Source organism: Haplochromis burtoni, unplaced genomic scaffold, assembly GCF_018398535.1.
Source record: "Haplochromis burtoni strain Fernald_Lab_line unplaced genomic scaffold, NCSU_Asbu1 Contig_8, whole genome shotgun sequence".
In the NCBI taxonomy this organism is placed as follows: Eukaryota; Metazoa; Chordata; class Actinopteri; order Cichliformes; family Cichlidae; genus Haplochromis; species Haplochromis burtoni.
The window spans coordinates 2,671,475-2,694,848 of record NW_024582369.1 but is presented as its reverse complement, the minus strand read 5'-3'; the positions used below and the strand labels follow the sequence as shown (position 1 = coordinate 2,694,848).

The 23,374-nt window shown below is 39.6% G+C and overlaps 1 protein-coding gene across 1 annotated transcript; it reads right to left on the bottom strand.

Annotated features, from left to right (window-relative positions):
* Positions 1 to 8,281: 8,281 nt before the first annotated feature.
* LOC102301571 (transforming growth factor beta-3 proprotein) lies at positions 8,282 to 20,667 on the bottom strand. Its single transcript, XM_005914422.2, has 7 exons — positions 19,665 to 20,667; positions 15,650 to 15,813; positions 13,315 to 13,444; positions 13,092 to 13,199; positions 12,311 to 12,476; positions 11,966 to 12,119; positions 8,282 to 10,097 (listed from the first exon to the last, which is right to left on the bottom strand). The coding sequence occupies exons 1-7, from the start codon at positions 20,008 to 20,010 to the stop codon at positions 9,939 to 9,941; spliced, it is 1,227 nt and encodes a 408-aa protein (XP_005914484.1). The 5' UTR covers positions 20,011 to 20,667; the 3' UTR covers positions 8,282 to 9,938.
* Positions 20,668 to 23,374: the final 2,707 nt, after the last annotated feature.

The following is a 23,374-nucleotide window of genomic DNA, read 5'->3' as shown; positions in this document are numbered from 1 at the left end:
TAGTAGAAGCCACAAGCATCCACTTCACTAAAGATGTTATTTGTAACACAAATCTGCTTTAAGAGCTCATAGTTTGTCAAATTCAGGGCTACTTGCTGACAAGGGACTGCTCAGAATTACTCCATAGTGTGTGTGTGTAGTTGTTCCTATGTTTTCATTTGACCAAGCCTTTGCTATGCAGCCCATTGACTGGTACACCAAGTGGATTCAACTAAAGTGAAATCAACTGAGAAGAAGTCTGTCGACTCACCACGGTCAGTGTCAAAAGGCTCTTTTTATAGTTTATAACAAATAAAATATAGCAATTAGTTCATTCTTTATTCAGAAATTATTACTAGAAACACATTATTAACACCAGGTTGGAACTTCTTTTGCCTTCAAAACTGCCTCAATTCTTCATGGAATAGATTCATCAAGGTGCTGGAAACATTCTTCAGGGATTTTAGTCCATATTGATATGATAGCCTGACACAGTTTCTGCACATCAGTGGTGTGAATCGCCTGCTTCACTACATTCCAAAGCAAATGTGCTCTATTGGATTGAGATCTGTGACTGTGGAGGCCATTCGAGTACATTGTCATGTTCAAGAAACCTTTTTGAGATGATTCGAGTGTTGTGACATGGTGCACTGCTGGGAGCAGCCATCTGAGGATGGGATAAATAGGATGGGACACCAAATCTGACCTTACTGCTTGAATGTTGTTGCATTATTATTGAGACCTGTCAATGGATTTCCAATCTTCCATTTTTATATTTTGTATGTTAATTGTCACATCTGGTGTGGTCTTTTGCTGCTGTAGCCCATCTGCTTGTTCAGAGATGCTCATCTGCACACTTTAATGAATCATTATTTAAGTTCCTGCCTACTTGAACAACTCTGGCCATTTTCCTCTGACCTCTGGCATCAACAAGGCCTTTTCATCCAGCAAGCTGCTGCTCACTGGATATTTTCTTGCTTTCTGATCATTCCCTGTAAACTCTAAACATGGTTGTGTAGAGAAATCAAAGCAGATCAGCAGTTTCTTCAGAGCCTCAGCCATGTGACTGGCTGATTCAGTATTTCCATTATCAAGCGGTTGAGCAGGTGTGCCTAATGAAGTGGTGAGTCTGTAAGTAGTTTTACAAAATCCTGTATGTTAGCCATATATTTAGGTTTTCAGTAGTATTGGCACCGTAGCACGATGGCTCCCTGCGGTTTGGGATGTGAGCGCTACAAATTAAAATGAAGCTTTACGTATACGGTACAAAACTTTCACGTATACGCGTGCAGATACAAACTTCACATTGGGACCATAGGCGTGCTGTACATTTCTACACACGCACATTATGTTGGACATAGAGTGACTGTGGAGCGCTGCCAGCTGGAGGAATCAGAAGGTCCCGTGTAGATTAATGAGGAGACACAAACCAAGCATGTTTCTCATTGACTCTGTGGAGGAATTGCTCATCTTTGCTTCTCCTGGTTACTTGGAAACACGGAGGCCAAGGTATCTTGTTACTAATAGAAGAGTAATTACAGCGCTATTAGAGATTTACAATTTATACTTTCCAGTTTTGTTGTGTAATGTTGGCATTAAGCAACAGTCCAAGAATGCAGTTTCCTCTTTCCATAGGTAACTGATGGTAATGTCATTTTAAGAGCAGCTAGAGATTTAAAACATGAAGTTATTTTTCTGTTAAAAACATGCATTTAACTTCATCAGATTCTGCCAGACCAATGATATCACTCCATTTTAGTTGCTCATTACTGGAAACCTGACACATAAGTCTTGTTCCCAAGTCCTTGTGTGAAAAGCACATTGATTGTGAGTGCCATCTTCATCAACTTTGTCTCTGCAAAACATGGATATAGCCATAGATTTGCTTTATTTTCTTCTAATGGTTAAAGCACAAAGATAGGTGGTATAGATCTCTATGAGAAAATGACCCTGTGCTCACCCTCTGTAAACACTTTTCTGCTCAGTTTATGATCTTGATTTCTAGTTTTGAGTATTGTTTATTGCAAAATTTGCTCATTTGCTAAATTCTGGTTAGATTTAGAGTAAGTAAGTAAAATAAGCAGAGTGTGGTTACTTTGTGATTGATAAGTCACAATTGTTGCTGTGTGCTCTGCTTTTCTCAGCTTCACCCTTCACTGAAGACATCTGTTTTCAAAACACCAAGATAGAAATTTGCCTTCACAAAGCAGTGAAGGATCACATCACAGAGGCTAGAAGTCTATCTTTCATGCACTCCGGAAAGCCCAGATTAATTTTCTTGCTTCAAATGTATGTATATCTTATAATAACTGGCCTGAAAAGGATACATCCTCCACTCTAGGCCTAGAGAATATATAAGGATTATATTTTATACTAGGTTTTAATAGGAAAAAGAATATGAAATACCTGTTTTTCCTATATTTCAAGTGCTGTAGTACTTGAAATACCTGCAATTTTCTTTCTTTCTTTTGATTAGCAGTATATATATAATGATTCAAACTATGACCAGATGGCATATGTTACCTGAATTGGTACTGTTAGCATTTTTTAAGGCAAAGGTGCCCACTGAAAATGAAGTAAACTTATATTTTCAGCATTTCTTGCAGCTGCTGGGGCCTCTTTCAGCTCATTGACTTCGTAACTTCAAGATTTGTGTTACTTAGCTTTTATCCAAGTAGCATAAATTCCTTCTTTGTGGTGAGACCTTTGTATAACTGCTTTTTTCACCAGTTTGATCCTCATTTACTGTGAGAGCATACAGTATGCCCAGACAAGCAGAAAGATAATAAACTTAGCAAAACTACTTGAGTCCTCGTTTTTGAGCTTGTGCAGGAGAAAGCACCCCGCTGACCCGGTCTCCATTACCTGGTAGAGTAGTGGCAGCTGTTTAAGAGGCTGTTAAAGACATGACTACTCTCATCAATCTGATTTGCACTTTTGGGATGACTATAAGGGGGGGAAAGGCCTGTCTTACCATTACCTAGAGAGTAATCTAAAAAGTATTACTGCTTAAAAATCCAATTGATTTAAGATTCTTTTTTCTATATGTGTGTGAGCACAGAAAAATATCAGCCAAGGCAAACAGAAATGCATCAAAGTATGCTTTAAATATCCCACAGATGTCCTACTTTAGCCTTACTCCTCATGTTTCTCTGAGCGTTTATAAAGTAGTAGGTAGGTAAAGCATCAGGGCCTATAACTTGATGTAAATGGAGAAGGTGTTTACAGCTACGAAGAGACAAAATAAATGTTCTAAAGGAAACTTAAACTCAGCTTCTGGCAGTGTTACACACATTCCTTCAACAAAGAAGTCCTTTTATAATTTTATAGTCAGGATCATGAACAGTATGACTGTGTGTGATGTTCATGTATATACTGATAGTCTTCAGAATGATTTAAAACTAAGAGCTTGACATCATGTCATAAATGTTAAAACCTCAACTGCTATTAAAAAAAATGTAATAGGGTTGCACAATTATACAATTATTGATTATTGAGTTTGTGTAATGCAGAAATGGTTGTGTTTGAGCAAGCAAAGCTAAGTAAAAAAACTAAGATCACCCCCACTGCTCATACAGAGAACTTCTGTAAAGGCAGAAGATTTGTCAGTTTGCTGGCCTGGAGCTTTCAGGTGGGTGTTAGCGCAATGCCACAACCTTCCCATGAGTAGAAATTTAACTTCACACCTCAGTAAATGTGTTAAATATGAAAGTCCGTGGCAACCTATTGGGTTGGGCAAAGGTTATCCCAACTGTCAATCTGATTCATAACAGGGCTGATTCATTGGGTTTGTAAAGTGAACAAACCACAAGACATTTGGAATAATGTCATTTGTGGAGATGTTTGGTCATAATGTACAGTGCCACATGTAGAAAAAACAAACGCAGTATATCAGAACAAACACCTCACACAAGGAAGTATGAGATGGCCATTTTTATTTTGTCACCTTATATTTCCTTGTGTCCTCTCTCTCCTTTGGTTACTGCGAAATTGTTCCCCAAACAGGAAGCATAAGCAGGGACCTTGGTCCATAAGCACAATTTCTCCCCATATCCATGCTACATATGGAACTAGTCACGCTTCTGACCTGATGTGCTGCTTTGGAGGTGCTTGAAAGTCCGGATGACTCCCTGCACTGTGCATACTGGTTTTTGCCTTCAGTGTTTTTGTTTTGTTTTTTCCATCCAGGGCTACTGTCCATCTAAATTGTAGAGCATGTACTCCTGTTATAGAGTTATCATTTGTAGAAGGAAGATTATGTTTCTTTCTTCTAAACCTTATGGTGTAGTTTAAGGGAAAATGGCCATTTTCAGTAATTCTCACTTCTTCACTCCTCAGAGAAGTGAGTTTTGTGTAATGGTGTGTGCTAATTTTAAAGGGCGTGCAAATTATAATGTCACACTGTCTGTCTTCCTACAGTTTGCTTCCCTCCTCTCTTTGTCTCTCCTCTCTCCTATTATTGGAATACTGTCACGGAAACGCACACTCTACTGTAATATAATGCTGTAGTTTGATCCAGACCTCCCATTCATTTGTTTAGCTATAAAGGTCTATGAAGTTGATACATGTTTACATATTTGTTCACCCCTTCACTCTTTTCCAGTAACTATGGCTGCTGGCTTGACTCGTGCATGTATATGTGTGTGTGTGTGTGTGTGTGTGTGTGTGTGTGTGTGTTGTGTGTGTGTGTGTGTGTGTGTGTGGTGTGTGTGTGTGTGTTTGTGTGTGTGTGTCTTCCATCGTGAATTACACAATCTTTCCACCTGGGGCTGAGAACTAGTCTGATGTGACCTGATGATTATAATGCAGCAGCAGTCTATTTGACTCTTCTCTCTAGCCTCTCTCCTCACACACACACACACACACACACACACACACACACACACACACACACAACACACACATAACAACAACAGTCGGTGTCACAGACCATGTGTTCTGCTCCACACACACACACACACAACTTTCCCTCTGTCTCTCACTTCCCCCTCTAATTTTTTTTTCTACCTCCACATCTGTTAATCTGCTCAGGGAATAGCAGCACAGTTTTCCAAACCTCTGTGCATTTACGTGTCATGCAATTCATCATTGGTAAGTCTTGGATGAGCACAAGTTCTGAGAAAGTCAGACTTTAACCCAGAAAAGGACCCTGAACTCAAATCAGATTATGGTTTGCTCATCCAGCCAGTAGCCGAGAACTTGAAATAGGTTTATTGCAGGTTTGGGCTTGAGGTGGTCAGCTTTCCTCAAAGAGAAGCAAACAATGTTCTTATCTACACCTTCGAACATAAAAGATGAAAGTCAAGGCTTAGCAGAATCCAGATACATCAGGTTTTTTTCAGTGATTTTCGAAAGACTTACCCAATTAAAATGAAGAAGCCACAAGAGATATTATTACCTGTGAAGTTTCTTGTGTTGGATCCATTTAGCTAGTGAACCAATGAAAGACTATTATTTGTTGTTATTACCAGGCTGCTGCTCATATTGTCGATGGCAACAAATTCAACTGTGGTTCCTTGCCAAGTCTTTCACTGAAGTAGATGCTTTAGTGTATTTCCTTCATGTGTTTCAGTGTCTGACTGTGCTCAACAATGTGGCTCGCTACTACGTGGCCCTAAATGAGCCCTTGCTTGAATAGTCTGCCATAGTCTGCTGGCTTTCGTTGATGGTTGAAAGTCACTCATGCATGGGGCACAGCCGCTCTGTACCAGTAATGTGTGTTGTTGGTACAGGGCTGTCTGTAAACCCATTAAAGCCTCGACCCCTGTTTTTAGACCTTGTCATGCCCTCTGGTCTTTGTGTTTCCATCAATGTGCTTCATTTCTGATTAATTGTGACAGGGAACAATAATGGGCACGTAGAGAAACGGAATTCTTTCTGGCTACTTGTCAGTCCGCATTAGCTCAACCAACAACCCCTCCAATCGGTGTAAACCATTAGCAGAGCTGACATAAAAAATATAAGCAACCTCTGATCACCCAGTCTTTAGACAAGCAACTAAACATTTGGTAATGAGCCATCAATAACACCAACTTTTGGGTAAGAATTGCACAAGATCTGCCTGTTGTTCTTTTTCATTCATTTTACTCCATAGTGTGTCTGATATGCCAGTTACTAATGCTAATACAATCTTAAATGTTTACGTGTACATTTCCCACTTTATAATTGTGTCTTCAAAATTGTAATTAATAGTATAGTAAAGTAGTAGTAAAGTAAGTTAATTATTCTTAGATTTAACTATTTAATAAATCATTATCAAACTCTTACAGATGACAAAGTAAGAACAGCCAGAGTCATGCAGCCACTGGGGAAGCCTGTGTGGGGACTATGCACATACACAGCACTGAAGTAATATCCTGTGATTATTAGTATTATTAGTAACAATTTCTATCATATGTCTTTTAAAGAGCCTATTTCCACTGTAATAATCTTCTGAGCTTTATCAGCAAATTTAAAACTCTGTTGACATGGCCACATAAGTAAATAGTGAGAGTGAGTGACCCAAGATAATTACCCTAATGTACAGTGCTGCTCAAAAGACTTTCATATCATTTTTTAAATTGGTCTCGAGCAGAGCTAAAGTTCCCCAACATTTTTTAAGGTCTTTCAATTTTTTTCTTTGGACATTTGCTGCTTTTACACCTTTTTCCCTTGTTTGTTTGTCAAGGTATTTAACACTGACCTGTGAGTCATTAGAGTATTTAAAAAATCACCTAACTCAAGGAATGAACCAGTTTGTGTCTACACACCACAGACAACTTAGAAAAGAACAATTTTTAAAATGTATCTATAGGTTTTGTTATTAGCATTGTGTTGCAAGCACATGGAATTTGTTCTCATTTCTCTTTAACTGAATCTAAAAAAAAAAAAAGATAGCACCGCTTGACTGGCATAAATAGTATTTTTGCACTAACCAGCTGATTAACAAAAAGTTATTTGCTGAAAACCTGACATATCTCGGTATGGTGTGCAGCATGTTCTTAAAAGCAATTAAAGAAACTGAGCAAGTGGAGATAAAAAGAAAAAGTTGACCTTAAAAAATTATCACAGATGACAGTATCTGAAAATCATGTCCTTAAGAAATAGGAAAAAATGGAAGGATGGCTATCAAGAAGCCATTCCTAGAGAAGGAAAATATGGAGAAAAGGCTAAGATATGATACATTACACAAGAACTTGACTGGAAATCAGTGGCAGGAGGTCTGATTAAATTTGCAATCAATGTGTATCGAGGAGGTCGAGGTTTAACAATGAGTTTCTACAGTCATCTGTAAAACATGGGAGAGGCTCTGTCATGGTTTGGAGCTGCATTTCAGACAGTGGTGTTGGAGATCTTGTCAAAATTGATGGAATTATGAACACAAAAAAGTACCATAAGATTTTGATCCAGCATGTTATACCACCTGCAAAGTATCAGATTGGCAGCGGCTTTGTTACCTGGATAGAAAGAGCACACAAACGAACACTGTCAGTCATGGATTGACTTTCCCAGAACTTGGATGTTAATAATAATTGAAGCAGTGGGATCATCTTGACAGAGAACAAGAAGCCAAGGCAGCCAACATCCAAAGAATGTCTTTCAAGTAGTCTGGAGAAATATTCCTGAAGACTCCTTAAAGAAATGACAAGAAAGCTTGACTAAGAGAGTTCAGGCTGTGTTGAATAAAAAAGGGTTTTATATCAAATAATGTTTTTGTGTGTTTCGATACCTTGTTGCACCTATGTCCTATTTTCCTAGTAAACTACAAAGAAATAAGGGGTGGCGTATGACTTTTACACAGTACTGCAAGTAATAGCATAAGCTTAGGCACCGCTGTAAAAAGTGTCTGGCTCTACTACTGAAAGCAAGTATCAAACTCGGAGGAGAACACATACATAGGTATGAGGCGGTACTGAATGTAATATGCCTTTTTTTCAGTTTTTTTTGCATGATTTATGCTATCCATTTTATGAAAAACAAGGAAATAAAGAGATGCCTGTGCAGTAATACGCTCTTAAAATAAGAGTAATTGCTTTTTGCCTGGGAAAGCTGTTAAGCAGTAACCCCTGAGAAACTTGAATTTATCACTCTGGTTTAAAAAAAAGAGAAAAGGCTGTGCATGCGCCTGCAGGAAACAGGTGGGGTTGGTGAGATTCAAGAGAGAAAAATGATGTTTGCATGGAGCCAAAACATTATGTGAAAATAGCATTTTAAATGACATTTCAATAAGGCAGACAAGAACAGTTCATACATTCATCATCTCCTAATTTGGAGTTAAATGTTTGCACAGATTTGAACGTTACGCTTTAAGAAGGGGCTCATAGACTTTTGCATGATGTCTTTTTAATAACAATCATTTTATCAAACGACATGACTGCCAAAAAAACCAAACAAAAAAACAACAACATGATGTAAATGTCACCTAAAAGCTAGATGACTGCGACTGGGCAAATGTCAAACAGTACAGGGATTCAGAAATGAGTCGGAGAAAATGAGGTCTAACTGTACATCAGGCCACTGTCATGTTATAACTTTTCCTCCACTCCCTCTTCATTTCTGTTCCATTAGGACTTCACACTGTAAGAGAGCACCAAAACAAACAGAGACAGAGCAAAAGGGAATGAAAGACTGCAATGTTTTGGGAAGCCCAGACTGCACATGTAAATTCCTTGTCAGCGGGCTGGAGTGAAGGGTGACAGGTGAGTTGACAGGAGACAAAAGAAATAGAAGAAAACAGCTGCACTAAAAAAATGGCCTTTAGTCAGACAAATAAGGGGATTCCACATAACAGGTTAAACTCCTATATGGACAATAATGTTGCATATTCTTTCTAAATCACAAAGGAAATGTAACAGTACCCACAGTTTAATATAAAACTGTTACACGTCAATCTTCTTCCCAGTTAGTGAAACAATCACTATACGACAAGTTGCATAACAGACTAAATCTGCTATTAATGTAAAAGAAGTCTCATAAAAACCTGTTGCATAACACGTGTTCTTTTCCAGTATATTCTTTGATGTCCCAAAAATAATGTGAACCTGTTAAAGATGAAAACTTCCAGTGAATGGCAGTGTGCTCGTGGCTAGTTTCCATCACAGTTCTTCCCTTCCATACAGGTCCCCTCTTCTTCTTCTTCTTCTTCTTCTTCCATTCGTTTTAATAGATTCACCGAGAAAAAAAAATAAAAACGAGACCATTGCTGCTGGCTGGCCAAAAAAAGAAAAGCTTGGCTCAACCTTCTTTGTTCATTGACTTTCCATTGCAAATCCAGCAGGCATTCTCTCTCAGCTCTCCTTTTCCCTGACCACAGCTATGGCTTTGGATACAGCAGCAAGTCTGTCCTTTCTCCTTTTGTGTTTGAAGATAATGCCCACTGTTTGAAGTGAAGGGAATTTAAGGCAAGTTTAAGGGAAAATTGGGCCTGAAAGAAGAGACCTGTCTATATTTGTGACGACTAACAATGTAAAATCAAGGCTAGATTCAAGAAAGAGTTACACAAAAATACTACAACGTAGCCCTCTTTGAGTAATTATCAATGAAGCAGCTATAGTTAGTTTTTTTGTTGTTTTTATTTTAATTTCTTTCATTTTGTCACAAATAGGTGCCCTTGTCAATCTAGCCTCTAAAGTATGTTGTCCATCCTCACAAATATAGGGGGAAATATTTTAAGCTCAAGTCTTATTTGGGACTATTTTTTTAGTTAGATTCAAATTAAACTACTTTACTTGTCAACCAGAACCAATTGAGGGAAACAATAAAAAATTAGTATCAAAATATCAAGTTTGTTTGTTTTGGGGTTTTTTTGTTTTTTGAGAAAATCTGCATCGTTAAAAATGTGCCACCTCCTCAGTGGTCTTCAAATCTAAGCCATGAGGCCACAGTTTAAGTATTTGTCACAGCTAAAAGTCCAAAAGTCATGCATGGGTTTGGTCTGTACCGAGTAAAATCCTGCCACACTGCCTCACATTCATGTCCTCTCAGCTACACTTGCAAGACTTGACAATCATGTTGGAGAGTTGCTCCACTTTAGGTGTCCGTCCAGAGTAGTAGAGTATAGTGAGGGGTTCCAGGTCTTGGGGGACACAGCAGGGGGAGGCAGATGCCTCTGGATTCAGAGTGTTGTAGAGGCTCAGCAGCTATTGAATAGGACATAGAAATTAAAAAATTATAAAATTCACATTTGTTTTGTGTACCGTGTATCTCTGCTGTCTCTTCCTATGTGATATTACATGGCAGAGACATGGCACACAAAGACTTCTGCGCAGAAATCCATGAGAGAAAGTAGTAACAGCAAAGAGCCTCTGCCCCTCTACCAGAGAGCCAAACATCTGGTTTTTCACAGCCAAACTGGAGAAATATACACTCACTAGCCACTTCATTAGGTACACCTGTTCAACTGCTCATTGACGCCAATATCTAATCAGCCTAACACATGGCGGCAACTCAGTGCATTTAGTCGTGTAAACATGGTGACGATGACCTCCTGTTCAAGTTCAAACTGAGCATCAGAATGGGGGAAAAAGGGTGATTTAAGTAACAGTGAACGTGGCATGTTTGTTGGTGCCAGACAGGCTAGTCTGAGTATTTCAGAATGTGCTGGCCGGCAGGGATTTTCCCACCAAACCATTTCTAGGACAATTTTAAAACAATAGTCCGAAAAAGGGAAAAAGAGAAAATAACCAACTCTGGGCAAATATCAGTATGAAAGATGAACATAGCTACAGTGACATCACCCAGTGGTTTGTGAAGTCCTGTTCTGAAGCCTCGTGACGAGGGCTTCCCATGTCGCCACCTTGGTTGCAAAAACTGGACATGACGAGTTTGGTTTCCAGGTCTGACTGCGAAACCAAACGCTTACCGCCTAACAACTTGTGACTGACAACTCGTCAACTCGTAAGCCAATGTCTTTGTGGTTTCATAGCATGCAGAAGTCTTTTTGCAACCACAACTATTGCCATCTGGTGACGTTCAGATAGAATGCACGTTTAAGACACTTCTGCATTGATGGAGTTTTCCGACCCACAAGGTACATCCATGTTTTATACATGAACAACGCAAAAAAGCAAAAACACTGTGTTTATATCAGACATCAGTGGAGAATGGCCAGACTGCTTTGAGCTGATAGGAAGGCAGCAGCAATTAAAATAAACCACTTGTTACAACCAAGGTATCTCTCAACATGACAATAAGGTCACTGTACTCTAATGGCTTCCACAGTCACCGGGTCTTAATCCAATAAACCAACTTTGGGATGTGGTGGAATGGGAGATCCACATCATGGATGTGCAGGCGATAAATCTGCAGCAACTGCGTGATGCTGTCATGTCAATATCCACCAAAATGTCAGAGGAAGGTTTCCAGCTCCTTGTTGAATCAGAACTGCGTGCAATCTGATAATAGCAAGGTATAGCTAATGAAGTAGCCCGTGAGTGTATAAAGCATACCTTGTTTACTACTGATGCAAGTGCACAGATGAGGTTCATGATACACACACACACACACACAAAAAAAAACCCACCATAAAAAATCATGAAAGGAACCAATTTCTGGCTAACATAGCTGTAGCTCTTTTCCTTTCCCCTAAAGTCAACTTTCTTTTGACTGGATGCCCCAGCAGGTGGGGATTCATTCAGTTTACATATCAAATAAAGAATATAGCTCTTTCCCCATGTTTAAATACAGGGCTCAGTCTTGTTAACACAAAACAGCTGCCTGGAGATTCAGTGGCAAAGTGGCTAGAGTTTCTGCTAGAAGAGTTACAGCCCAAGGCATTTTTATTTTAATCAATGCAATACCTATACTCTGACTGTGAAAGATAGCTTTCAGATATATTTATCAGATATATTGATTTGTGATCAAATGGACAAGTTTTTTATATTTTGTTTTTTACACTGTAATTTAAAATACCATGTATAGTTGTAGTGAATATACATATAAAACATTGACATTTATGATGCTTTTTTTTTTCTACTGTGCAAAACTCCCTCAGCAAAATCCCACTTACCGAGCTGTGCGTTGTGTCTGAGCTCCTCAGGTAAGGGCATGGCCCAGAGCAGTAGTTGGCATCGTAACCACTGGGCTCATGGATCCACTTCCAGTCCAAATCACGGCGGAAATCAATGTGCAGCCGGCGAACACAGCAGCTCTCCTCCGTGTTTCTGTGATGAGGAGGAACAACAAAAACATAGTCAGTCTCAAGAAATGCTTTCAGTGGAACATTTAGGTTCTCTTAATATTTAATTGTTGTATCAAATATTTAAGCTCCTGCACATGAAAGTACCATTAAAACTTGACAGCACTAAGAATAGATTTCTCAAGGACTAGCTAAGACTGGCGTGAATCCCCTTACGAGAAACAGTAGTTTGTGTCCAGCGCTCTCTTGCGTCGGCGTGTTGACTGAGTGTCCAGGCGGTGGGGCGGGATCATCATGAGGATGAGATGAGGGAGATTCTGTTCCATTTTCCTCTTCAAGTGATCCAGATCCAAGCGACTGTGCTCCTCCTCTTCATCAATACCTTGATTATAAACATGATCCAATTGCACAACTATTAACAACTGTGGAAAAAATCCATCCTTTTTTATCTGAGAAAGACCTTAAATATTATTCACCATAATATAATATAATAATATAATTTGCTTCAATTCATCAAATTGAAGCATCTATGCTTAAAAATTATTTCTATGTAAATAACCTTTGATTATTTATCACAATAAAGATGTGATTTGGTTATTACGAAGATTACATTTTCTTTCTTTCTTCCTGTTAGAAGGGAGTTTTTCCTTCCCACTGTCGCCAAAGCGTTTGCTAATCAGGGGTTATATAATTTAGGGGGTTTTCTGTGTTTCCTTTGTGCTATTGTTGGGTCTTTGCCTTGAGGCAACTATTGGTGATTTGGCGCTGTATAAATAAAGGTGTATTGAATTCAATGAAATGTTGCCATGTAAATGTATTGCAGGGATGGTAAGAACTCACACAGAGCATAAAACATGACTTGCACAAACCCCTAGTAGCTATGTCCATCCTATATACTGTTATTTTGTTTGTTTGTTTGTTTGTTTCTGTGTGTGTGTGTGTGTGTGTGTGGGGGGGGGTATAAAAACTAATGTGACAAAATCTCACTGCAGCTCACCTTTAAACTTGACCTCCAGGACCTCACTTTCCTTGTCAATGATGTCGCCATTTGGGCTGAAGGTGTGGCATGGACAGTGGACACTAATTTCCAAACCCATATTAGATCCTGCAATTAAAAAAAGGCAAGCTTTCATTAACCTTAATGGTAATCCTTTATTATTCCTAATGATAACAATTCTGAGTTATTATGAAATGAGGAAATATGGAGATCTCAGGCTCACCTCTCTTCATCAGCCACTCCCGCACTGTTTCGGTCACATCAAAGGAAATCCATTCTGCGGTACCTTTGGTCAGCACATTCTTGGCTCCAATGAAGCGCTGCTTTCTAATGTGTTCATTTCGCCTCACGATCTGTGAAGCAAAAATAAATAGTTGGTCTGAAGCCTTTTTTCTCAACTGTTTTAGTTGTTCTTATTCTGATTGTTCAATAATAGTGAATCATGTGGAGGAAAGAGTGCATTCAATATATTAATAAACTATGAATACAGAAAAAGTACACTACACTGAGGCTATGTCGACATGTACATGGGTATTATTTAAAATGGGAGTTTCTCGTTTTTGCCTTGAAATATCACTTTTCACGTGAAAATGCAAAAAACAATGTCCAGGGCTGTCAAAAGCATACCGGGTGGCACTACAGCATAACTCTAACAATACGGAAATGTTGACCAATCAGAAGCTGACAAACAATGAAGTTGCACACACAAAACTGACACTCACACATCTGACTTTCCTCATTCATTTCCCTGCCTAGATTTAAATCTTCACCCTGGAAGGGGTTTTTCAAAAGCTCCAATTTCAGTGACCGTAAAATGACAGTAAAATGCCATTTATGTGTTGGAAAAGGCTAAAAGCTATAGAAAAGCTACATTTATCAAAATACGTGTGTGCACGTAGACGGACTGCAGGCAAGGGGTGTTTTTAAGCTAAATGCAAATTCCCACCTTTGCATAATAAGTCATATCATGTCATAACTGTTCAAATGATGAAGAAGGTTTGAAGTGGCAAAAGACAAAAATGACAAAATATGCATTTCTTACATCAGCCAGACTCAATATGTTAAAATTTAATGGTGCTATATCTTAAACAAAAGATGTATTTTTAATCAACAAAAGGCCAACTCTGCTATTATAACAACTGTCACAGTTACTTTTAGTTAAATTCCCCATTAATGCTGCTTTTCGCAGTGTTCAAGTAGATTGTATCATTGCATTTGATAAAATCGGACTAAACCTTGTCTTTCCATTTTTGTTGGCTTGTATTTATTTCTTTATAACTAAAGACATGTGGGAATGTGCACAAGATCTATAAATTTACATTTGACTATTTCTGTTATTATTTACTTAACTTTTGGCAAGGTTGCCACAGGTCCCTGGTTTTTCTGTGGAATTCGGCTATTTGGCTGGAACATGCTATAAATACCTCCTCTGTCACCAGAGCAGGATGCAAAAGAGCTTTTTTCTAACCGCTATTAAGTCGCTGAACAAGTTATGACCTGTTTATTTATTTATTATTAATTTTATTAACAGACATTCTTTTTTTGTATTTTGCACACATCTAAATTATTCTTTTTTTTTTCTTGTGACCTTCTAATCTAGAGCTTTTTTTCCATAGGTTTTTCACACACTTTTTACTTGTTAATCTGCGGTGTGACAATAAAGTTTAATCTGAATCCATGTTGGAGGTGTTTTTCGGTCAGTGGGTTGGGCAGATCTATTTTTATGAAAATAAAAAGGCAGATTTTAAACAAAATCCTTTATTTACACCAAAATCTTACAAAACCAACCACAGAACACAGCATACATGTAAATACCAACATGCCAACCATGTGTATCTAAGCACCTGCACACACACCAGATTGCTATGATGCTTTTAACTGCCAAGATTAATACCAATTCTGGGTACTATGTTAATAGTATATTTTTCTGTCATTTAATTGTGTATCGGTTACTTTGGTGTGGGGAGGTCCTTATCAGCAGGAAAAGTTGTAAAAGTTAAGAAGCTACAGTTAAAATTTACCCCCTTTTTCACAGTTTCCAAAAACAAAGAGTGGACCAAATTGGAGTCTTTTCTGGGCCAACTCTGGTCCCCAGGCCACATGTTTGACACCCCTATCTTAGATCCTTATAACAGAATATTGCATTAAGGACATTAACTACAATATTCAGTACTAGAGATCTACACATAACTATAATTAAAATCATTATAGACATTTGTAGATGTCTACTACTTGTTCTTAGATAACACTGTCTGTGGCTAACTGTCCCGGTTCTGCAAAGATCTTGCAGGCCTGCTGAACCTTTCAGTTGTTCATCTATTTGTTACCTAGAACCTAACTGCAATCGAGTTATAATTGTCTATTTTTTGTTAGTTGGAGCCTGAAATAACAATAGAACTGACTAGCTATTTCAAGACCGGTTTCTCAACAGTTCAGAATTGTAGTTGTATTTTTCTTTTGTTTGTTTTTCCTCGTATACAAAGATTACATCCAGAAAAAGTATTTGCGGTCTGCCTTTTATCTAGGTAGAAGGACAAGGAAACGGTACCTTTACGCACCTGGTAGAGCTCAATCCGCTGTTCATTCCTCTTGGCAGTCGAGTTTGGAACTCTCAGCGCTCGAAACTCTGCTCTGAACAGGTTGGTGGCGTTCCTCTCCATGGCGGAGATGTTAAAACGGAAAACCTTAGAAGTAATGCCTTTTGGGCAGTAAGACAGATCGTCTGGAACAAATAGAATAAAACAAATGTTTTGTGAGGGAGCATGCTTAGAAGCATTTTATGTCCGTAGATAGATAAGACAGATGGACCTTGTATAGATAAAGATACACAGTTCAAATCCGATCTTGGCCATAGTGGTTCTGTGGTGTCTGGCACTACGTTTATCACAGTGAACGACTAGTGTTGCTGCACACCTTAATCAGAACTTGTCAGTGTTTCTCTAACACATTTTGTCTATATTTGGTGGAAATGAAAATGTCGTCACTGAAATAGCATTATTTAGCTTAGTATGATCTCACCTATCTGGTATCAAAAACCTTCCTATCCTCAGTCCCACTGACAACTTTTTGGACCTGAACCCTTTCTGACCATGATGACTTCTCCACAGCCCAACCTCGGTCCTTGAGACATGCCAGACTCTGTATAAGTACCATGCTATAAAAGGAAATCTTTCCGATGCTTGTTGTCCACACTCTCAACACAGTAATTTGAATGACCTTAAGGCTGCTCTGTGAACCAACTCGAGGCCGTGGCAGGTGTAAATGAAGCAGAAGGCTGCCACAAGACTGACAGGTCAACCTATTACCTCTGAACCCCATCAAAAAGCTAATGTATGTAAATGAGATAAAGAGCGTGATGTCACTGGCCCAGACTCAAATTTTCATTCCACAAAGTCAGCCTCCAAGCACTCTTATGCCTCATGCAGGGAGCACCATTGGCACTGTGGCTTGTAATCACTGACAGTCTACTGTCTTAAAGGAGTAGTTTGATATTTTGTAAAACTTACATTCCCACTTCCTCGCTGTAGGCTACGTGAGAAACGTGACATCACTGCTATGAATTCCACCCAAAAAAAAGGATGGCGCGAGCTAACAGCTAGTCACACGTCATTTCATTCTCAAAAAATAATAGGATCTAATGTTGGCAGCTAGATGCAGTATTCTTGGCGTGTGGTAATACATGATGTCATTCACAAGCATGTGCCTATTGTGGAATGATAATAAAATCTGTGGCCACCTTTAATGAATGACAGTACATTCTAAAGTGTAATCAAGGGTAAAGACACAGACCTCTAGAGCATAATTGGATACAAACAAGTCATGTGACGTTGAAAAGAAAAAACAACTGACACGGTAGAGGTTTGGGAGTATAGTTAATGAATGCATTAACAGGGCCGGATACTGCACCACTGCTCAGTCTTGCTGCTATGCTTTCCAAGTACCCATTTGCATTTGAATTGAAAACAGTCCCTGTGGTCCAGAAAACATTTTTTCCCCGTAGACCGCCATTATCAAAAGAGACATCTGTAAAACTGTTAAATACGATGGATCAAATTCATGGAGTCTTAGCCACAAAAGTGAGTTTTTATTTCTTGTCTATGGACTGCAGATTGTGGGACAAACCAGTCAGTGGGCAGCTAATGGTGTAACCACAACAACAAAGCTTCACTAAGAGCTACAAAGTATTTGAGTCACTTTAAGAGGGGTCACAGTGTTTCTACCCAACATTACACAAAACAGTCTCTCAGTAAAACCTTCCCAAGTCTTATCTGCACCTGAATCTAATCTAACTTTAACTGTAGCTTTATCATTACACAAAAGAGATTAGGGGTGCTTTGTAAAAGGTATCCTGGTGATAGGCGTGGCAGATCAAAAAGTGCTTCGTCTGTATGTGTCGAGGGCAATGAAAGCTGATGTAATTTGTTTTTATTTTGAAAGATTTGTTGGAGAGTTTGACACATCATCATACCTTAAAGAAGATATGGATTTGTCCCCATCTGTTATATAGATTTTGAGTAAATACATAAAAAAAACCCTGCATTTTTCTGCAGGAGAAGACATGTTTTAAATTTGCTTGAGTTGTTGATGAACTGGGTTAAAACAGAGGGGACCTTACCCATTTGCTCCCATTGAGGTAAAACTTATGTTTTGAGTTTTGTATGTCTTGTATGAAGAAGTAAACTGGATAAACATGGAGAATACATTGCTTTAAATGTTGTTTTAATCTAAAAGATGTTTGCGTTGCTTTTTCTTTTCTCTCCTGCAAAATTCAAAAGTGGACCTCAACCAATCTGAAAGTTCATCATCTTTCCTTCTCCATCATATGAAAATCACATTACCCACTCTCAGTTTAGGGGCTGAATGAATACAAGTGGATGTACTGGGCATTGACAGAATGCATATTTCCAAGTATGAGGTCACACTGGACATATTAAAAAAAACACTGGCATACACATACAACTCTTGTATTTAAGATTTTGTCATCAATCGGCGTGTGTTATTCTGTTTAAACACCAGTGAACAGGACACCGTATATAAATCTTTGTCGTCACATTGTCGTACCTCGAGACCATCCGTGGCTCTCAAATCCAGCTACGAGTCCACCATCTCAAGGCGCCTATTTCCTGGTGTTTTTGTCAAAAACCATTTTGTGAGATTTGAAACAGAACATTGCTGAGGGAAAGTAGGTCTTTTGAGAAACACCTGTTGATTTCAAAGGGACTGTGATGCAATGGTCTTGGCTTTGCTCTAGACCATGAGGCCCGCTTCGCCTCTCGCACACGCACAGCAGTTATCCTATTCTGCTTTGTCGGTAATCCAGACTCAGTCGGACCACATGCCACTTGAATTTCCTTCAAGTGCTGACACATGTCCCTCCAGCACAGGTTTTCCAATTACAGTTCGTAGCTTTTTATTCTATAGAGGAGAAAGTCAAATATGGGTTTAACACATGTAGAGGAAATAATGTGAGCCTAAGCAGTCTTTATGTGTTATTTTAACAAATATTTCACATATAAATTTAAACTCATTTTAAGCCAAGTAATGACTTGTTACCTATACCTGCTGGCAATATGAGATGCTGGCATAGTCTTTAGACTTAATTGGGTTTAGGGCTCAGCCTCACACACGGTTTAGTAAAGTTAAACCTGAGCTGTCCTGTATGTGATCTCATTCTCGTGGGCCACCCGCGAGCATAATTAACTAGCCAAGACGGCCAGTGGGGTCACTGCCATCTCAATAGGCAAGTGGGTGGCACCAGCATGAGGGCCAACTCCTCCCATGCAGAGAAACTCTAAAGCAGAAAAGAGTCCTTCTATCCCAGCTAATGGGGAGGTCCTGCTGTCTAGCTTTTCCTGCTCATTTCTGATAACTTTTCCAACTCCTTCTTCTATAGGCATCCCCATCTGCCTGTGCAGATGTCCCTCTCATTTGAACCTGACTGGAAAGGAAATGGGAACATCTGGGATGGGAGACATGAACCATAGAGAGGGGAAAAAAACAAAGCGAATAAGAGCGGAGTCAGGAGTGGGAGGAGAGTGGCCTTCCTGGAACACAGGTTCAGACATAAAACAGGTTGGCGAGCACAAAAGAAATAAAGCACATCATTCACAAGGGCACTGCTTTCTGTTCGCCTTTTAGTTTTACAAAAATTCAGAGAAGAGTTTTATACAATTAAACATTAATCTGCCAAAGGGGAATTTGTTTTTTCTATGTTCTATGATTATGATTATGTGACACTAACCAGTTACCAGCACAAACACTAAAAAGAGGATTTAGTTCGTAAAAGAGAGGACGGCTTGAATGGAGTTAAACGTGGAATATAAATATATATATATATATATATTATAATAAAAATAATATCATAAAATTGAGGGAGTCTTTTGCCAACTAGAAATTTTATCAATCTAAAACTGTCAATGAAACGGAATTACATAATTGCTGTTTTGAGTCTTGTGCCGCTGGGTTTAGGCGTACACTCTTCGTTTGATGCGTAATTACGCACTATGGACACGTTGGTGGCTGGCATAAGTTTGAGAAAGACAGCTTGGCTGTCTGAAAAAGTGCGATACTTACTGTTCTCCGGCGGTCCGTTGTCCATGTTGAATTTGTATATCTCTTTGGCATAGTACTCTGTCTCTGTGTTGTCTTGACCGCAACTCTGCTGCCGATCCCTCCCCAACTCCTCCAGTAGCTCCTTGGTGCTGTTATACAACGCTTGGATTTGATAGGGGATTTTACTCGGTCCAAGGGATTGTGGAGGACTAGTCAGCCGAAGTTTGCTCAAAATTTGACCCCGTATCGCCTCGACCCTCTTCCTTTTCACATGGTCAATATCCACAGTGGCACAAGTTGACAGGGATGAGCTCAAAGTTGCGCAGTTGAGGAGGATGACAAACAGTAAAGCCTTACCCAAATGCATCTTTCTCTCTGCATTTGTTCGCTCGATGGTTGAAATGTGTGGAGGACTACCAGGGTCCGTGTCAACTATCCGTCAAAATCACAGTCCTGTGACCTATGGTTCTTCTTGTGCTTCTCTAAACTTCCCTTGGAAAAACTAATGCTTAAAAACTCCTCGCTTGATTCGTTTTCTTGTCCCCTTCGCCTGCGGAAATCCAATTTTGTGTTCGCCCATTAGACACAACTCAATTCAAAGTCCCGAAAAAGACGCTCTCCCACATATATGAAATTGATCCGTAGAAACAAGCAATCTGGTCTTTTGCATACTTGTACTCACTCCAGCAGATTTATCCGGTGGCCTGGCACACTTCTCCTCTAAGTCTGTATCACTTAAATGTAGAGCCGCCTTATTGTCTCAGAGGAGGCAGACCGCAGGTTGTCCCGTTAACGAGGTATATGCGACTCTGAGCGGTCGGTATGGCCTCACATGAGCTTTATAGCGGTCGTTTCTGACGTTTTGATGGAGGAGGGTCCCCGGGAGCGCCCAAAACGTAAGCGGGCAGTGAATGCAACGCTCCAGTCATCAACTCTGACATAATAAGCAAGTTTCACGGGCAGGCCCATCAAACAGCAGGGACAATTTAAGCTCCAGCCCACATTTGTTTATTTACGAAGGTATTTGAAGTGGTGTTCAGGTCTGGTCTTGTGGTCCCCGTTTGTGTGAGTGTGAGTTCGCGTGTGTCTTTATAGTCGTACGTCGCTGTAAATTATAACCGTGTTGAAATCTCAGTTGGTGCGTCTTCTGATTGTCTGCTGTCGTATGCCCCCTAGTGGCAGGTTGTACCACTTGCAGTTGCCAATTTTGTTTCCCCAACAACTTGCTCAAAGAGCCTTACACTTGAAAAGGATGTAATACTGTGTGGTGTTTATTGTCCAGATACAAACGTTTGGTGTTGTCTTTCCCTCTAAACAGCCCCGGAGGAAAGTTGTGGTAGCAGCTTTAACAATGGCAATAAATAGAGGTCACAAAGTTTACACATAAAAAAATCCATAAAGATAACAAGTGATAATTCACTGTTGGGTATTTTTGTATGTGTTTGTTTTGCTCTGTTGTCTGATGTTGGAGTCTTCCCACAAAGACCAGCACAAAACAGGGCAGTGGTTGTTGTCCAAGGTTGCACTCAGATTACATAGATCCTTTTGAAACGTCACTTTCAGGCAACGTGATTACATTACTGTTGAAAAGAACCAAAGTTTCCTCGCTGTCAGCGCAGATTTTCCCATGCCCTCTGCAAACCGCCATCCACACAGAATTTTTTATTTTTTTTTTGTGCTGATGTCTGAAGGCCTTGGAAGCCTGTAAGTTATTATATATTTACAGCCCCCCACCTCCACCCCTCACCCAGCTTGTTTTATCTCTTTTCATAGAGCATATTCACATTTCTCAGACCTATTTTAAGTCGAAGCTCAGTCAGACACTGGAGGCCCCGTACCCAAACATGGCATTTCGCCGTGTTTATTTTGTCCACCAGTTTGCATAGCAAGAATAATTTCATACAATTGCCAAACTTGGTAAATATTTGGCATTAAGAGTAAGCTCAGGTGAGTAAGTGTATCATATACACATTTATTGGTTGACTTTGCAGGGAAGCATTATTGGGTATATATGCAGATTATAGTGAAAACATAATTATGATGTGAATCCACTTACTGTCTGTTTTATTTTTTACAGCCAGATGTCTTCTCAGAAAAACATGGCTCATACTCTTTATGTAATAACTCTGACTTCCATTTACTCTTTGACTTGTTAGGAATGCCAAGTATCCCTGAATCACGGTTATTGTTTAACTCTTTTAACTGTGGTGAAGATTTTTTGTTTGTCCATTAATAACCAAGATGCTCTGTCTTTGCTGCTTTTGATACTTTAGTCACAGAAATATATGTATTTTTGTGTCTACTTGAATCCATCTCCAAACTAAAGTCTCTCCAAACTCCAGCTGAAACGCCTTCATCTATAACTTGATGTCGGGAGCGATATGTAAGCAATCCAAACCCAAAATTAACTTAAATGAGGGAGTTTGGGTTTTTTTGTATGATCCCAAAAAGAGCAGAGTTTTTCTATAGCTATTGTCAGAGTATTTTCAGGCAGACACCCAGGTCTCTGGTTTCTCTCAGCCGCTTACCCACAGTGCTCTATGCATACTTTAATGCACAAGACTCAAGTTTATCAGAAGAACTTTTGAAAACGACTTTGGGGGAGAATGTGAGATATTTGTGACAAAACAAAAAGGCATTTTTTGACTTTGTTTTTGCTCTTTGCTGTTGTCCATAATGCTCTGGTGAATCTCAGCATTGTTTTGATGGCTTTGAAGGAGCTCTCTGCTGTGCAACTCTCCCACTGCTGTCTTATTCATCCTTTGGCAATTCTCCATTAAGCCAGCAGGTGATGCTGCATAACAAACAATATCTGCTGTTAGTGTCTGAATCCACACACAAGAGCGGAGGAAAGAAAGCATCTTACACAGCCCCAGAGCTAAATCTAAATTATAGTGGACTCATTTTTAAGTGCAGATGTAACAACAGGCAGACCTGTGCTCTAAACTGTGCTCTCACATAAGGATTTATTTAGATGTTCTGTAAATGTATCACAAAAACCTGATGGAACCTCAAACAAGAGCAAAACCAATAACAATGGGTTGAGATGATAGGTGCAGTAGGTTCAACCTGCCTGAGGCTTCTGTGTGTGCACTTTGCATGCTCTCTCAGTGCCTGGATGGATTTGCCAGATGCTGCTTTCTCCCGTAATCCAAAGACATGCATGATATGTTCTTTCAGGTGATTCTTAATTGCCTGTTGGTGTGGTTTTCAGTCTCTCTGGCCCCCTTGAAGTGACCCAGGTGCACCCCACCTACTGAAATAGGCTCCAGCGCTCCTTAAGTCTTTGTGGAGAGGATATGGGGGTCTGTATCAGAGGGTCATGAACACGGAGAACAACAAAGTGAAGAGAGGACTCCCTAAGGAGGCAAAAATCATCACCTTAAAGCCCTAAAACACACACATGTGGATACATACACGCACGTTGTAGTATTTTAACTGTCTGGACGGGGGGGGGGGACTCTTAGACACAATCCCAGACACCATCATCAAAGTTCACTTTTACTCGAAGCGTCCTCCAGTGATTACCTCACCGCTGGGTCAGGTTTAAGTGAGTCACTCTCAGGCAATCTCTCCGTCTCGCACAACACACGGAAAAGGAATGCAGCTACAGATCCGAGGATGAAAATAAAAACACATGCTCTTAGCCACACAGAGAAGTATGCCCTGTTTTTTGTGAGGTTTTTTGCTGTCACGTAGGTGGGATTCCTGCTGAGTATAGCTGTCAGAGT

Excerpts from the sequence above, each read along its gene's own strand:
- LOC102301571 (XM_005914422.2), bottom strand. The coding sequence starts at position 20,010 with ATGCATTTGGGTAAGGCTTTACTGTTTGTCATCCTCCTCAACTGCGCA. Across the intron at positions 12,477-13,091 it reads CCTGGAGGTCAAGTTTAAAG|GTATTGATGAAGAGGAGGAG; the intron begins GTGAGCTGCAGT and ends TTTATAATCAAG. Across the intron at positions 10,098-11,965 it reads CAGACACAACGCACAGCTCG|CTGCTGAGCCTCTACAACAC; the intron begins GTAAGTGGGATT and ends CCTATTCAATAG.